The sequence below is a fragment of the Nasonia vitripennis genome (genome assembly GCF_009193385.2).
Source record: "Nasonia vitripennis strain AsymCx chromosome 3 unlocalized genomic scaffold, Nvit_psr_1.1 chr3_random0005, whole genome shotgun sequence".
NCBI lineage: Eukaryota > Metazoa > Arthropoda > Insecta > Hymenoptera > Pteromalidae > Nasonia > Nasonia vitripennis.
The window spans coordinates 639840-656892 of record NW_022279624.1 but is presented as its reverse complement, the minus strand read 5'-3'; the positions used below and the strand labels follow the sequence as shown (position 1 = coordinate 656892).

General features: G+C 35.4%; 1 protein-coding gene across 1 annotated transcript; it reads right to left on the bottom strand.

Annotated features, from left to right (window-relative positions):
- Positions 1 to 15439: 15439 nt before the first annotated feature.
- Positions 15440 to 16616, bottom strand: LOC103318066 (golgin subfamily A member 6-like protein 6). Its single transcript, XM_031925924.1, has 2 exons — positions 16064 to 16616; positions 15440 to 15975 (listed from the first exon to the last, which is right to left on the bottom strand). The coding sequence occupies exons 1-2, from the start codon at positions 16614 to 16616 to the stop codon at positions 15440 to 15442; spliced, it is 1089 nt and encodes a 362-aa protein (XP_031781784.1).
- Between the last annotated feature and the right edge of the window lie 437 nt (positions 16617 to 17053).

Below are 17053 nucleotides of genomic sequence, written 5' to 3'. Positions count from 1 at the left end.
TTGACCAGTTAGGTCCATATCTTGCAAATAAAAATGATGCTACAATACTGATTGAAATATTGGAAGAGAAGCAGAATATTTTACAGAATCTTCTTCGCCAAGGGGACATTTTTATACTGGATAGAGGTTTCAGGGACATTAAACAAAAATTAGAAAATATGGGTTATATTGTTTTGATGCCTGCACTCAAAGGTTCAAAATCTCAACTTTCTACGCAAGAATCAAATGAAACAATATTCACGACAAAACTGCGATGGGTTGTTGAAGCAGTGCACGGAGTTCAAAAGAAAAAATATAGGTTATTAGATCACAAACTTGATAATAAAATGGTGAAAAATACTGGATCTTATTGTAAAATTTCTTGCTACTTAAATAACTTGTTTGGCAAACGCCTAGATTCTGATGAAGACATGCAAGATGAAATATTTAGTGCTATGCAATCTAGAAAAAATGTTGAAAATACATTAGCAGTTTTAGTAGCAGACAAAAGATGGAGTCGTCGGAAACTACCATTTAAAATAATAACTTCGGATGATTTACCAGACTTTCCTGAATTAACAATAAAAGATTTGAAAATTCTGTTTACAGGAACATATCAGCTTAAACAGACAATATCTTACTTAGCGGAAATGCTTGACGCAGATAATAATTTGAAGATTGGATATTCAAAAGAGACTAACAATATTCTCAAACTTGAAGTTCAATCCAGGCATATTAACAGAAAACAATACAAATGTTTCGTTGAGTATAAACCAAATGGTATTGGTTATTCTAGCATCTTAAGACACTGTTGTGATTGTGCCAACGGTAACCGTACTATAGGATGTTGTGCGCATATTGCTGCCATAATCTATTATCTTTCACATGGAAGATATTTATCAAAAATCATACGACCAGCTGAAATTCTGTCTAAAATGTTTCTTAATGATCAAATTGAAGTGTGTATTGATGAAGATAGTGACAATGATGAGTGAATCATTTTTTCTATTGTGAACATTCGTTATTTTTAAAAAGCTACTTGTATACGTTCCATAATTTATTTTAAATAGCCTATGAAGATAATAAATTATACTTTGTACGAATTGAACATACTTAACTTCAATTCCTTTTTACCTGATAATTATTACTGTCAATAGATTTTGAATAATCAATTAAGTAGAGGCAGATAAGCCAAATATGGCCTTTTTAAGACCACAAGACGCCAAAAGTACCCTCAAACGATCGATTTCAAGGCTATGTTTAGCTAAAAACAGGCTTTTTTGTGTGAAAACCCTTGCATTATGACATTTTTAGGTTAGTTTTGGGTTACATGGTACCAAAAATGGCCTTTTTCGGCGTTAAATCACTCAAATGAGGGCATTTTTAAGTTAAAGAGAAAAGCAGACACTGACAGCGGCGATATTCTTTTTATATATAGAGAGAAACCCTTTATTACCTCAAATTCTGATAAGACCATCATTGAAAACGTAAGATAATATAAAAAATACGGCTTGGAGCGAACAAAATATTTCATTTGATTATGTTTTCATGGGAATATATGCAAAACTACTCAAAAGGAGTCACTTTAGTAACTAAATTGTAACATAACCAGCTAAAAACGTGAAAAAATGGCAAAAAAATCAGTTTTTGGCTCAAATCGAGTTGTGCCACCATTTTTAAGGAAAAAACGTTAGTGCCATCGTAAAGAACGGGAAAAAGTACACAAAAAAAGTCTACTTAAAAAGTTGCACCTCAAAAACAAGGGGGTCAAAATATCGATTGAAAACTTTAATAATTTTTTTAGATCCGATATTTGAGGTTATGTAATCCCAAAAAAATTGCAGTTATTCATGACATAAAAATACACCAATGTGAATTTTTAAAAAAATTTTTATCCTATAGGGACTTCAGAAAAAAATAAAATCAAAAAAACAAGTTTATCGACGTTACTGCGCATGCGCACTAGGCAGAGAGCTAAAAATTTGGCTATGGGAGTTTTTTTTTATCCCCCATCGAATGGTATATAACATATATACATTTTCCAAGGGGGCCATTTCACCATAGTAACCCGGCTATAGCCTTTGTAATTCTATCGGTTCATAGAGGGAATATATCCATCCTTGGTTATTTTCGGTGTTAACCCAGAAGGGTAAATTCATGTCTATATACTGGATATCGCATTTACTGTAGTCAATGTCATAAGGGCCATTTAATAAGGTGAATTCGCAACTTTTATTCTCAATTTCCGATCGAATAGGTTGATCTGGTTGGTATAACTTTTTTCCTAATGCGTCGATACACTTCCCATATTGTTTTTCCGATAAAGCATAGCTAGCCTTCTGTGAAACTCCTAACAATGATGATCGGGGTTTTACATATAGAGTGGCTACGTTTCCGTCAATAAGTTTCTTTGAAATAGGTAATGATTTTACTTTATATATCACGTAAGAATCGTCTGAGATCAACGGAAATGTCATACTGATTAACAACCTATCGTTGATTCTTCCATAATTTATCTTTGATATAACTCCCAATAAGTCAATATGTTCCAAATTTTCGGCAAGAGGAATTCTATACGGATGATTAAGTTGTTCTGTGTGCTTGATGACGTCAATTAGGTCATAATAGCTTAAAAGCCCAGGATATATTTGATTATTAGTGAGCCCTCGTATAGTCTCTAATGCACTGTTGAATAATTCAATATATAAATTAAAATAAATAGTCATTATTCCTATTGATCTGTCAATTGTGGGTGTACTATTAATTAGACCGTTGAGTTTTTTAAATGACTTGATTTTTTGATCCACTATTTCTAACAAATCTCGATTGTCCAACTCTCGTTTACTTTCTGTGAATCCGTCGATACTACTGCAAATAACATGTATCTTGCTGTCAGGAAGGGATACGAAGTTACTTTCATTGTTGTAAAAATGTTTTTGACGGGTAGAACTAAATACAAACTACTTTCACCATCACTAGTCACTGGAGGATCGATATGTGCTCCTCGTTCAATTAGATGTTTTACTAAATGATTATGTCGGGCTGTGATAGCGATCTGCAATGGTGAGCGACCATCTTGAGTAGGGACTTCAATTTTGTAAATTAGTTTCAGGAGTTGTTGGATAACAGGTATTTTATATCCTTGTCTAATAGCTTCGTGAAGAAAATTCATTGATCTTTCCATGTTTTGATTCGTATGAAGTAATTTTATATTTTGTATGTCTCCTAATTTTAAAGCGGTTTGAAATGATTTTAATGGATCGCGAGGCCTAAAGCCGTTCGTCCATAATATAGGTATGATTTAAGATACCTTACTTTCCATGGCGACAAGGAAGGGACATAGATTACATTTTGGTTTTACCCCTGCGTCGAGAAGAGTTTGTAGTGTTTTTTCATCTCTCATTATTATGGCTTGATTGAAGAGGTCCACCCCTTTCTTCGTGATTAGTGAGCTATCAATACCCCTTTTCAAAATAAATTTCACAGCTCGAAAATTTCTTGATTTGACTGCTTGAACTATTAACGTTTCTCCCTCAACATTACTATCATTTCATCGACTTTCATAGTTGGCCGTCAAATGTAGAAAAACTGTTAGTAACTTTCCCGAGAGTCGCTCAAATATTTTACATACTCGTTAATAAGTTATTTCTATATCGGATTGCCATAATAAAGCGTTTAATTCCAATACCTGAGAAGGTGCTGACCCCGGATTCGCATTCAGCGACCCCAAGATACCATGGTTTAGTATTTTCTTAATGTATTTTGATAATTTGACCCCTATTTGACCTTGACTTGTGATGTGTGTGACGCAAATGATCTACGAAGTGGATTACGCTTCCGCTTCTCCGATGTTGATGGTAGATCTCTTTTTAACGACCAACAGTAATCTGCTAACATATTTACGTCCCATCTTCCTTGGTACCTGCGCTCCATTTCCTTGATATCTTGGTGAAATCTCTCTCCCTGCTCTTCGCTGTAATCACCTAGGTTTAGTCTTTTCTTAATGTATTTTGATAATTTGACCCCTATTTGACCTTGACTTAAGATCTGATGGGGTTAAAATGACCCTGGATTCGGATTCAGCGATCCCAAAAACATATAAGTACCGTGGTCAAGTTTTTGGGACTTACAATTTTTTTTTATTGTGGGGCTGTGTAATTTATCAGTGCATTTTAGTGTATAAAATCAAGCTCATCGAATATTGTCTGGACTATCTATACGAACCGAGACTACTAAAACATTGTTCCTGGGAAGGCACGAATTTGATACATTTGGCTGTAGAATCCGGATCAATCAAGACTTTAGAAATAATATTGTTAAAAGAAATCAATAATATAAACTTGACCGATGGAAAAGGGCAAAATGCTCTTTTAATCGCATACAGAATAAATAATTATGATAAAATGAATTTGTTGTTAAGATATGGAGCCGAGTTTTATCCTCGTCAAGGTTACATGCGTTACATAACTGATCGACATCCACCAGGATTAACCTCTCAATTTATAGTCTATTGTTTGGCTAGAGAAGTTTCCGAAAAGAGATTCGTGAACCCGGACGATATTCAAGCTTTAAAAGTTTATCATCTAGAGTTGTATCGAATCTTTTTAGAATCAAAAGCAGAATGGAAAAGCCTAAGTCAAACAAAATTCATGAAAAGTATCACCTACAGAGACCTAATGAAAAATCCTATCGGAAAATTTCTATCAATTGGTCGATCTACCATTTTTAGAAGGCAAGAAAAAAGGGATGTATCGCCTTTATTTCCTACATAATGCTCAACTATCGAACTAGCCTTAAACTCAATTAAAGAAAGGATGACCGAGTGGGAGGAAAAAGAGCAATTCCTTGACGAAGTCACTTTGAAATCATTCCTACCTTGAGTAAGTTTCATATTATTCATGTATCGACTAGAATATTTAATTGAATGTATTGTACAATCAAGAATAATATTTAAATAAAACATAGATTAAGAATCACAATCCGAAAAACGGCTAAATAGATCGAATCACTGATGAAACTACGTTTATGTACTACAGCAACAAACAAGGATGAGCAATGGAGACAACTAAAAAGCTAGTCTATCCAGAAGAAATTCCCAATCATCAAACCAGGAAGAATAAGCTCTTTCAAAGAGACAAAATTGATAAATATGTAAGATTGTTGAGTGGACAAGCACCTTCTCAGGTATTGGAATTAAACGCTTTATTATGGCAATCCGATATAGAAATAACTTATCAACGAGTATGTAAAATATTTGAGCGACTCTCGGGAAAGTTACTAACAGTTTTTCTACATTTGACGGCCAACTATGAAAGTCGATGAAATGATAGTAATGTTGAGGGAGAAACGTTAATAGTTCAAGCAGTCAAATCAAGAAATTTTCGAGCTGTGAAATTTATTTTGAAAAGGGGTATTGATAGCTCACTAATCACGAAGAAAGGGGTGGACCTCTTCAATCAAGCCATAATAATGAGAGATGAAAAAACACTACAAACTCTTCTCGACGCAGGGGTAAAACCAAAATGTAATCTATGTCCCTTCCTTGTCGCCATGGAAAGTAAGGTATCTTAAATCATACCTATATTATGGACGAACGGCTTTAGGCCTCGCGATCCATTAAAATCATTTCAAACCGCTTTAAAATTAGGAGACATACAAAATATAAAATTACTTCATACGAATCAAAACATGGAAAGATCAATGAATTTTCTTCACGAAGCTATTAGACAAGGATATAAAATACCTGTTATCCAACAACTCCTGAAACTAATTTACAAAATTGAAGTCCCTACTCAAGATGGTCGCTCACCATTGCAGATCGCTATCACAGCCCGACATAATCATTTAGTAAAACATCTAATTGAACGAGGAGCACATATCGATCCTCCAGTGACTAGTGATGGTGAAAGTAGTTTGTATTTAGTTCTACCCGTCAAAAACATTTTTACAATTGTAACTCTCCTACAGTATCGGGCAACCCTCGAAAGGGATAAAAACAGTCAATAGTCAAATTAACAGCCAATGATAATGATGAAGAAATACTAGTTTTAATGTGGGGAATCGGAGTTCCGTTGTACGATTCTCCTGGGGAACCATTATTAACTACGCAAAATTGTTCTATCGGAGGGAAAACTGTGGTACGAAGAATAGCCTTACTAGAACATTTAACAAAAGAAATAAACGTTAATGATAACGTCTTTATCAATAACCATCAACATTACGAGAATTATATCACAATTGTCGAGTAATTTTAGAACAATTGCGACTATAAGAAACCCAAGCGAAAACAGGGCAAAATATATACAGTCTTCTTAACGGACCGAGACGCAGAACCATTTATGAACAAGCCGTTAAAGACCAATTGGAAGAGTTCCGTAACATTAACAACACGAGAAACCCTTATAAAAAAGAACTGCAAGCCAACTTTCAAATTACAATGGGCGAGATCCAATTTCGGAAAGCTACCCTGGAGAGACAAGTAAAGAGCTCCATTGTAGTAACGAACGAAGATGTTATACAATTCTTAAGGGATAATTGAACAGGATACTTTCAATTAAACAAAATTTAAGTCCAAACGAAATAATCGTGTCAATAGTCAAATTTGCGAAATCAACTTGCGTATTTTATTGGAGTATACATAGCGTAATAATTCTCCTGAACGATATAGTATTGCTCCAGCGTCAGCTAAAGTTCTCACCTTTATATAATTATTATTTCAATATGCTATTCTTAACGCAGTGTTTCCAGTGCAATCTCTTTTATTAACATCGATTTTACTTTTTTCTAATAATAATTTTATACTCCCGTTGGTTCCAAATTCGGCGGCTATGTGTAATAAGCCGTCTCCGCTTCTTGTTGGTAATTCTACATCTGCCCCTTCATCGAGAAGTAATTCTAGTGTATGATAATTTTCTTGTAGTATAGCTGTCTCTATAGCATACCTTCCATCACGAGAGCAAGAATTTACAGGTATACCTTCATCCAATAACAATTGTACATTTTCCAAAGAATCTATATAAGAAGCACTCGCAGCTCTTTCCAATAACCAATGTTGAGAACTAATTGGCATTTCCAATTTCTTAACATGCATAATGAGTAACTTGAAGATATCTGTGGGTCCGTTGGCAGCTTGTCCAACGTGATTAAATTTTGTATACTTGCTCCTGCATTTAATAGGATCTCCACCGCTTCTCGATCCGATCTTGCTATAGCATCTCCTAATACAGCGCTACCCATTCGGTTGGAACTATCAGCAGAGATACCTTCTTTGAGTAATAATAGGAATCTTTTATCTTTATATCTCACAGCCTGTCGCAGTGGAAGGTAATTCCATACTCTGTAGTTGTCAAGAGTTGCTCCTAATTTAAATAAATTTTCTAAAATGTCCAGACGCTTTGCTAATAATGCAGAATGAATAGCAGGGAGATGGCAGTCTTCTAATGTAGTATAATCTACTTTGTATTCTAACAGTAAATTTATCATTTCCTCGTGTCCCTTGTTTATAGCGTGGGTAAGAGCACTAGTCAAACATAATGTGGATTTGTGCGGATATACCTACAGGTTCTAGATCCGAAGATCCCACGAGTTCTTCAATTATTTCCCTCCATTCCTACCATCTCTGAAGGTCTTATCATCGGAGTCAATAATCGAATTAAAATTTTTGCTTTTCTATTTTCTTGACGAATTATTTTAGTCATCATGATAGTTAATTTCTGTCGATCTCCCGAGAAGATGAATGGAATCCACGTATGTGCCAAACTTTTCCAAACTGCTGCCATCTGTGGGATAGAAAGAGTCTAGGTGTCAGACTTATTACTAATTTATGAGGTGTTTATCAATTCTTATTTGTATAACGTATATCTATTATCACTGATTAGTCTAGATTTAGATAATAGGCTATTTGCTTTATAATTAAATCAGGGATACACTCGTATGTTATTTCTTGTAGTCTCTCTTCGTGTTCTTTCCATATTATCCTTTTATTAATAATTTATTGTATAGCTTGCATGATCAGAGAGCCGTATATCGGGAATTGATAAGGATAAATTTCTGCTTCACGGTTTTGGAATGCACATGATTTAGCAATATATAAAAAGGAGTTCGTAGGTTACTCTATCAATTGTTTAAAAGTGATTCCTGTGATAAAATTTTGCCTTGAGATTTGTTGCCATTCGAGACATGCTTTTTCGTATTTATTATATAATTTCGAGTAGCATTCTTTTAACGTTAGTTTATCTTCTATATTAATGTTTTGATTCTCTACCTTTCCTCTTGCTAATAATGAAATAAAAATCTTCGGATTGTTCCATGGCAATAGTTCGGTTAATATAAAGTGAACGTTTCTCCCGATAGGTTAAAGCAAAGCCCCTCGCTGTAGCAATATTTCCATTTTCCGACAGCCGTCTATCTTAAATGCCCAGGTTAAAGCAGTTTCACCGGAAGATGATACTTCGTCTATATCACATTCTCCTGTATCTAGAATTATTTCGACTGCTTGGGTCGTACCGAATCTTACTGCTATGTGCAAGGCATTTTCTCCCTGGCTTGACGTAATTTTTAAATTGACTTTATGATCGATTAATAATTTTAATACTTTATTATTATGATGTACGATAGCAGCTACTACAGGACATCTTTTATTTCGCGACAATGAATTTACATTGAATCCCCTTTATAGTAGTAATTCAACGTTCTTTGCAGCGTGAGGATGTGGAGCGGTAACCGCTTTTTCGAGTAGATATTCACTTATGCAAGATTCGCGCTTAGTCGTTTGTGCATGATTTAATAATAATTCTAATATTTCGGGCTTAGTTCTAGTGGCTCTTTCTAAGGGTGTTTGATCGAAATGATTTATTATATTTGGGCCGGCGTTAGCTTCCAATAGTAATTGAATAACCGCTATATCGCCCCAATCAACAGCGTGCATTAATGCCGTTGATCCAAAGGTGTTTTTTGCATTAACGTTTATGCCGGCTTTTATAATAGACGTAAATAATCTAAACTTTCACATTCCATGGCCCTTTCTAGAAGCTCATGTCCTTCGTATATCAATAGATATTTACTCGCCCCTAAATTTATTAATTGAGTAAGAATATCGATACGTCTATACAAAATGGCTACTCTGATCATTGACCCTTGTTCCTTTTCGCAACGTATCGACCAATCTATCGGAAGTTTTAATATTCTTTTGATAATTTCTTCATGATGATCTTGAATGGCTAATGTTAAAACCATGTCTAGTTAAAATCAGATCTCGTGCTTCGCGTTCGCATCCTTGTTCTAGTTTTATCTTGAGGTCTAGTACTTTTCCGTATCGATTAGGTATTACTCTTAACAGTACTTTGTTAATCCATCTCCAAAAGTATACAGCCATCGTCGAAACTGCGAGACAATAAGGAATAACGAATCACTATTTTGTTCCTGACTCAATCGGATTAATATTTCTCTCAAGATTTTATAATTAATTATAACTGATACCGAGGTAGTTTATACAAGAGGAAAAGATTTTATTTTCGAACTCCGAGTTTTCTTTTCCGATGTAGTGAGTTTTCTTTGTTTTTAAATTGCAAATGGAAATGAAATTTCACAAGGCCTCTAATCTTTCCGTGTGTTGTTGGTCTCCTTTCTCATTGTTTTCAATTTTATATTAAGATTTTCTTTATGATTCTGATTCATTTTCTTTACTATTTTTGATTGTTCCCGCTCGCCAGGTAGTCTACAACGAATGCGTGAGTTTCCCCTGTGCGTGGGCCCTTCTCGTTGCACAAAATCACTTTTTTCCTAGAGATGGCGTTACGAGTTCTGTTTCGGGACTATAATCAACTGAATTTGATTTAATTTTTAAGCAATAATTATTTTGATTGTTTAATTTTTGGGGTGATGATTTGATCATAATTTTAAGAATGTTCTTATTTCTTACTTATTGTTGTTTACAATTTTCGTTTATTAATAATTCCGAATTTTAACTTTTCGCGTTATTCGTAGCATTGTTATAATTAGGGATGTTCCAGAAAATTGTTGTTGTTGTTGATTTTTGTTGGTTTTCGTTATTTAGTTTGCTATTAATTATTATCATTGTTATTTAGACCCAATTTTCTTCATTTCTTTTACAATTGTGTTATAACGGATATATCCTTTATCCGATAAAATTTTCAATTAAACTTATTAGTCCGTAAATTTGTTTATTATTGGTTTGGTCTCTATGTGTGTTCGTAGTACTACTTGAAGTCCCTTCTTTGGATAGAGAGTGGTTTCTCTCTGTTTTCCATCCTTCTAATTCCACTTCTCTTGACGTCTGGAAAATTTCTTTTTCTCGACATGGCGTGGGTGTATTTGGCGTGAGTCTGTTCATCACTGTCGATTTTATAATACAATTGTGCGATATTTGTTCTTGGTGATTTATAAATTAATGTTTACGCGTGTTGTGCTAGCGTCCAATGATTCGATCTAAGTGAAATAATTGAATTTAGTGAAAAATATAGTGATTTGATCGCAATCGACGTGTGAAACGAAGACCATGACTTCACGTGAATCCCAGTGCCCTTACAATTTTTGCATCGAGTCCAGAACGAAGGAACTCTTTCCGACTTACGAGGAAGAATTGGTAAGTTTCTTAAATTTTTAATTATATAAATAAAGAAAATTTTTTTTTAACTCTTGGTTTTCCTTATATCTCAAATTTCTTTCTTCCTTTTCTTAGATTTCGCCCAGGATTCCTTGTATAGCGGGTAAGCAACCCACTCGGTGTCATCGGCCTTGCCCAGGGATTGATATGCTTTCTGTGGTATGTCACCAAACTCAATCGGAGACAACTAGAGTGAGAGTTCATCCCACTCACTCAGGACATAGGGTGGGCAGTGCTACTATTTTTTTTTTTCATTCCATATTTCGTAATAATTTAGTAATCCTTTTACATATATATATATATATATATATATATATATATATATATATATATATATATATATATATCTCTTTTTTTTGTTTCAGTATTCTTATCCTATATGCGTGCCATCGGACGGTTGTTCTCCTATCGGCTTGGTACCAAATCTTTGGGTTCCATGCTATATAACCCGTATCGACTGCCCAAATAATAGACACGGAAAGTGCGATATTTGTGGTTTAGCTTTGGATCAGACCTTTGAGATCAGATGGGAGAATTATGGCGTAAGTTAATTTTAGAATTTTTGTTATCCTTTGTTTTGATGAAATTCTTGTTTTACTAATTTTTAATTTTTTTTTTTTATGATAACCTTGATTTGATGTGAGAAGGAAAAATTTTGTTCTCTGTCCATGCGCTTTATGGTTTCAATATATATATATATATATATATATATATATATATATATATATATATAAAATAGTTTATTTCAGCCTTTTACATGGCCCAGAAATGGACTTGGTTTTTACAAAAAATTTTTACATTCTTTTATTATACTCTCGCAATTACATAACGGTAGCAATACGTAACCATACACATCTTTGCCCTATTTACAGTATTGCGCTTCCCTTTTTTATATTTCCATGCTATCCCCTCTTTCTTCCCTCCTATCATTATGGTTTGCAATTACATTTATTACCTTTACATTTATTTTATCTTAACTTAATTTCGGCGTTACCTTATACATTTTTACATTTATACAATTATACATCTATACATATTTACTTTTTACATTTTTATCTTTTACATTTTACCTTTTACATTTTTATATTTTACATCTTACATTTGACCATCTATTTTACAGTTTCTATATTTCTACATTTTTACATTTTTTACACATTTACCTTATTACATTTTTGCCTTTTTTACACTTATACCCTTTTCCAATCTTACATTTTTTACTTTTACATTTTCATTCCTCCTATTTATTACAGCACTTTTACATTCTTATCTCTACTTTTGCGCTCTTTCTCTTTTTACAACTTATTTACGTTTTGTTTTTCTGCCCTTTTGTAATTTTACCCTCTATCCTTCTTTCCCCATTTTGTGTCCTATGTCTGCCCTTGTCTCCGTCTCTCTTTTTCTATTTCTAATTCTAATTCTTTTACCCATTTTCCTACTTCTTCATTCCTCTTCCCTCCCAGACCTCTTTCAGTTGCTCTAATCCTATTACTATATTTTTGTTTGTATCTGTTTCCCATTTCCTAATTATTTCACAGTTTTCGACTACGTGTTCTAATGTTCCTAGTTCTTTCCTACATAGCTTGCATTTCCTATTCTCTTCTGTTTCCCAGTATCTGTTTGCACTTTCCACGTTCCCACACCTAAGCCTAGCTATTTCCCTGATGTTTCTGTTCTCTTTCTTTAGGTACTCTGGTCTGCCTAGCGTTACTATCTCTTTGTATCTTGTATTATATCTGGACTGTTCTATTTTCTCTCTTTGCCACTGCTTCTGTAAGTCTTTTTCTCTTTTTATAATCTCTTCTCCTATATCTTTTTCTAATCCTTTCAAAATGTCCACCTCCACCGTGCTAAGTCCTATATTGTTTAAATATTTTTCTTTTTTCATCATGTACTCATCTTCTTTCCTGTTCTTTAATTTTTCTTCCCAGCATATCCTTGTTAGTATCCCGTTTTCTTGCTTTCTTATCCTATCTTCATACTTCAGTGCCCTCAGAGCCCATCTTCCCTTTAGCTTTGTTAACTTCGCTTCCTCCTGTATTAAGTACTTGGGCGTGCAAAAATCTAATCCTAAGCTCCATCTCCAGTACAGTATTAAAATGTTTTCCAATTCTACTTTTTCTTCCCATCCCCATATTTCTACTCCGTATTCCATTACACTTCTCACTAAATAATTGAATAGCATCTTTCTTACTTTTATATCATACTTGCAGGACCTTTCTCCTAATCCCCACACTTCCTTAACTGCCGCTAGGCCTTTCTTTTTCATCTCCTTTATATGATCTTTATAGTTGCCCTCCCTATTAAACGTGAATCCTAGATATTTGAATACTCTTACCTCTTCTATCCTATCTCTCTCCCATCTCCATACTTCTTTCCTTTCATTTGCTTTTTTATTAAAAATCAGTATCTTTGTCTTTTCCGTGCTCAATATTAAGTCTCTCTCTTTTAAAAATCTTCTTAGAGTATCCATCATGTCTAGAATTGCTTCCCTATTCAGTGCTAGAAGTACGATGTCGTCTGCATAGTCTAGGTTCCATATCCTAACTCCATTAGTCTCTACTCCCCCTATATTCCTTTTCCTAAACTCTTTCTCTAACTCTCCTATATATAGGCAGAACAGAATTGGGCTCAACACGCAGCCTTGTCTTAGTCCTAGTTCCGTCCAGAAATCTTCTGTAACTCCTCCTTCCGTTCTTACCCTCACCCTGGTTTCCTCATATATTTCCTTCAGTTGCTCTATTATATATTTACTTACTCCTATGTCTCCTAGAATCTTCCATAGTTTTTTTCTGTTTACCGTGTCGAACGCCGCCTTCAAGTCTATGAATAACGCGTACAGTTTCTTTTTATTTCTTTTACTTTTCTTTATCAAATGGTCCAGTGTGAAAATGTTATCTATTGTCGATCTGTTTTCCCTAAACCCTGCTTGACTTTCTGACAATAAGCCTTTTTCTTCTATTTCCTTTACTAGTCTTTTCCTTAGCACTTCTGCATAGATTTTATACGCCGTCGGCAACAATGTTATTCCTCTGTAATTGCTAGGTTCGTTTACGTTTCCTTTTTTATATATCTGTACTATGACCCCCGTTTTCCAGTCCTCTGGGATCTCCCCACCGTCCCATATTTTTCCTATTATTGCTACCAGCTTTTCCTTTATTTCCTGACTACCGTGTATTCATGCTTCATTTGGGATTTCATCCCATCCCGGCGCTTTCCTCCTCTTTATGCCTTTCCACGCTTGCAAAATTTTGTTTGCCGTAATACATTCTCCCTCTTTTTTTTCTGCTATCATTTCCCTTTTTTCTCCTACCTTTTTTGTCCCAGATCCCTGTAGTAGTTTTTCAATGTGTGTTTTCCATTGTTCTTCTGAGATTTCATTTTTAATCCCTTTCTTTGTTTTCTTTTTCCTAAATTTTCCTATGTAATCCCAAACCTGACTTTCCCTTTTTATGTTCTCTAATTCTTTCATTTGTTCTTCTTTCCATATTTTTTCTCTTTCCCTGCATTTCCTTCTCCATTTTATTCTAGCTAGCCTATACTTTGCATTATTACTCTCCCCTTTTTTCCACTTCTTATACTCTTTCTTTGCTATCCTTTCCATTCTTGAGCAGTCCCTATTCCACCATCTCCTGTAGCCTAGTTTTCTTTTTTTTACCCTTCTTTCTTCTACAATCCACGCTTTCTTTATTATTTCCTTTGTGTCCTTCCATCTTGTTTCAATGCTATCTTCCTCCTTTTCTTCTATCTCTCTGCACAGCTCTTTTGTTTTTTCCTTGTATTTTTCCACCGCTTCTTCCTCCCATATCAATACTTTCCTTGTTTTTCCTTTTTCTTTTACTTCCTCTTTTGACTTTTGACCTTCATTCCTATATTCTAAAACTAGTGGTGCGTGGTCTGAATCTATGCTCTCCTGAATTTCAAACCTTGACTCCTCTTCCCAAACCTCCTCATTTACTATTATGTAGTCGATGACCGTTGCTTCCCTACCTCCTATAAAAGTGTATTCTCCTTCTTCGTCCCCTTCTTTATTTCCATTTAGAATTTTCCAACCTTTTTCTTCGCATAAATCCACTACTTTCTCCCATTCATTGCTACACTTTTTGTCTTTGCTTTTCCTATGTCTCGTTTCACCGTTTTCTATGTCTATGTAGCCCCCTTTTTCCCCTATTCTGATGTTAAAATCTCCTCCTATTATCACTTTCCCCTCTTCCTTTATTTCTATCTCTTCCAATTTTTTTATTATTTTATCCGTGTTCTTCTGGTTATATACTGACCAAATTTTTACTATCTCCTTTTGTTCCCTGATTTCTGTTTTAATTAAGCCTTCTGTTATTTCCTCCGCTATTACTATCTCCTCCTTGCTCCAGTTTCTCTTGATTCCTATAATAAAACCCCCTGCTGCTCTTCCTCTTTTTTGTGTCCTCTTTGCCTCTACTATTTCCCATTCGAACTCCTTTGGTAATAAATCTCTTACTTTATCTATATCTTTTCTTTCCACCCATGTTTTTGACAGGCTTAGGAAGTCTTTCCCTTTGATGTATCTCCAAAAATCCATGTCCTTATTCCATAACCCTGCAATATTCCAGAACAGTAGCTTCTTTGTGTTTGCCTCCCCTGGCCCTCCCTTACTCTTCTCCTCTTTCCTTTTTTTATTCTTTTGTCCCACTGTTTCCTCTAGCTCCTGGCTGCCCCACTGTTCTTCATACTTGAAAGTGTTACTTTTATTTTCTTTCCATTTTTCCTTCCCTTTATTTTCTTTCTGCTTACTTGTAAACATTTTTTCTCTTCTTCCTACCTTCCTCTCCTCCCTCTCCTGTTCCGATCTCCATTTCTGGCCTACTCGAAATTTTCTTCTCCGTCCACTTTTTCTCCTCCTATTTCTCCTTCTGTTACCACAGACCTATTTTCCCTCATCCACTCTAATTGCTTTGTTACTTTCTCCTGTCTTTTGTTGTCTTCAGCTTCTATCTCTTTTATTCTATCTTCTTCCTCCCACCTTATCCACTGCCCATCGATTGCTACCCTACCTATTCCTATTCTTATATTCCATCCCTTCCTTTTATTTTCCATGCACCATCTCTTAATTTCCTCCTGCTTTCTCCTTTCCTCGTAACTTAAATCATGCTCTATATAAATGTTCGTCCCTCTTAGCTTGCTCTTATTCTTCATCACTTTTCTCTTCTCCTCTTCGCTTCTTAATTTAGCAATTACGACTCTATCTACCCTACTTCTCCCTCCTCCTATTCTCGCTGTCTCTACCTTTACTTCTGTTCCTAATTTTTCCTCTATTAATTTTTCTACCCAATCCTTCACCTCGTCTTTCTTTCCTATCAATCTTTCTAATTCTACCATGTGTTCGGCCAACCCTTTCACTGTTGCACGCTCTTTCCGCCCTATCCTTATCATATAACATCTTCTTCATCAAACTCACCTCTCTCCCTGAGAACGCATCTGACGCACCGCTGCCCCAGCTGCTGCCGCTTCGTACTGTGCTTCTGCTGCTGCGCATCGACCGCATGCTCGTCCCGCTCCTTAAGCTCCAAGTGGAGCCTCTCGCGCCCTCTGTTGCTCCGGCGTGGAACCGCTCCTCTCCCGTTTCGGCTGATGTCTCCGCCTGCCTCTCCGTTGCCGCCGTTAGCCTCTCGTTCAGCTCCGCTACCGTGCTCTCCAAACTTTCCACCTTCTCTTCCATGGCCTCCATCTTTTCCTTTCCACTTTTCAATTCTTCTTTCAGCTCTCTCACTACACTTTCTATTTTCCTCATCTCTATATCTCTTTCCTTTCCTTCTTTCGCGATTTTCTCCTTCATTTTCTTGTTCTGTTCTTTCATTGCTCCTAATTCATCCCACACTTTCTTCATTTCCGCCTCGTCTTTGAACGTCACTTTTCTTCCTCCTACTAAGCCTTCTAAAGTTGACTGCCTTGTTATTACTTTTTTCTTCTCCTCCTTATCTTTGATCGCCGCGCTCTTCTCTCCGCTGTTTCCCGCCCCTTTCGGTTTACCGTCCGCCATGACACTCGTGTCTTTCTAACCTCTCTAACCTTTGTGCCCTCTTTCCTGTTCTTCCTCTCTTTTTCTTTTCCTATTCACTTTTTCTTCTTGCTTCTTTCACACACTTCTTCTTACACTTTATCTTTCCTCCTTTTTTGCTTGCTTTTTATTTTTTCTCACCTTCTTCCCACTCAAAACTACCGAAACTGTCGGTCTCGCTCGAGACACGTGTTGTCGCTCTCGCGCCCTCCAACCAAGTCCTCAATTCAATATATAATGATTTCAATATATCACAATTGTGCTACGCGATATATTGTAATTCAATTTCACTCAACTCCAATATAATTATCATTGAATAATATTGAAAATTTTCTCCATAAATGTATTTGGTCCTTTGGCTTATCTCCTTACTTAATTGACCTTATTCTAGTCATATTGTAATTAAAAGTAAAACCTAT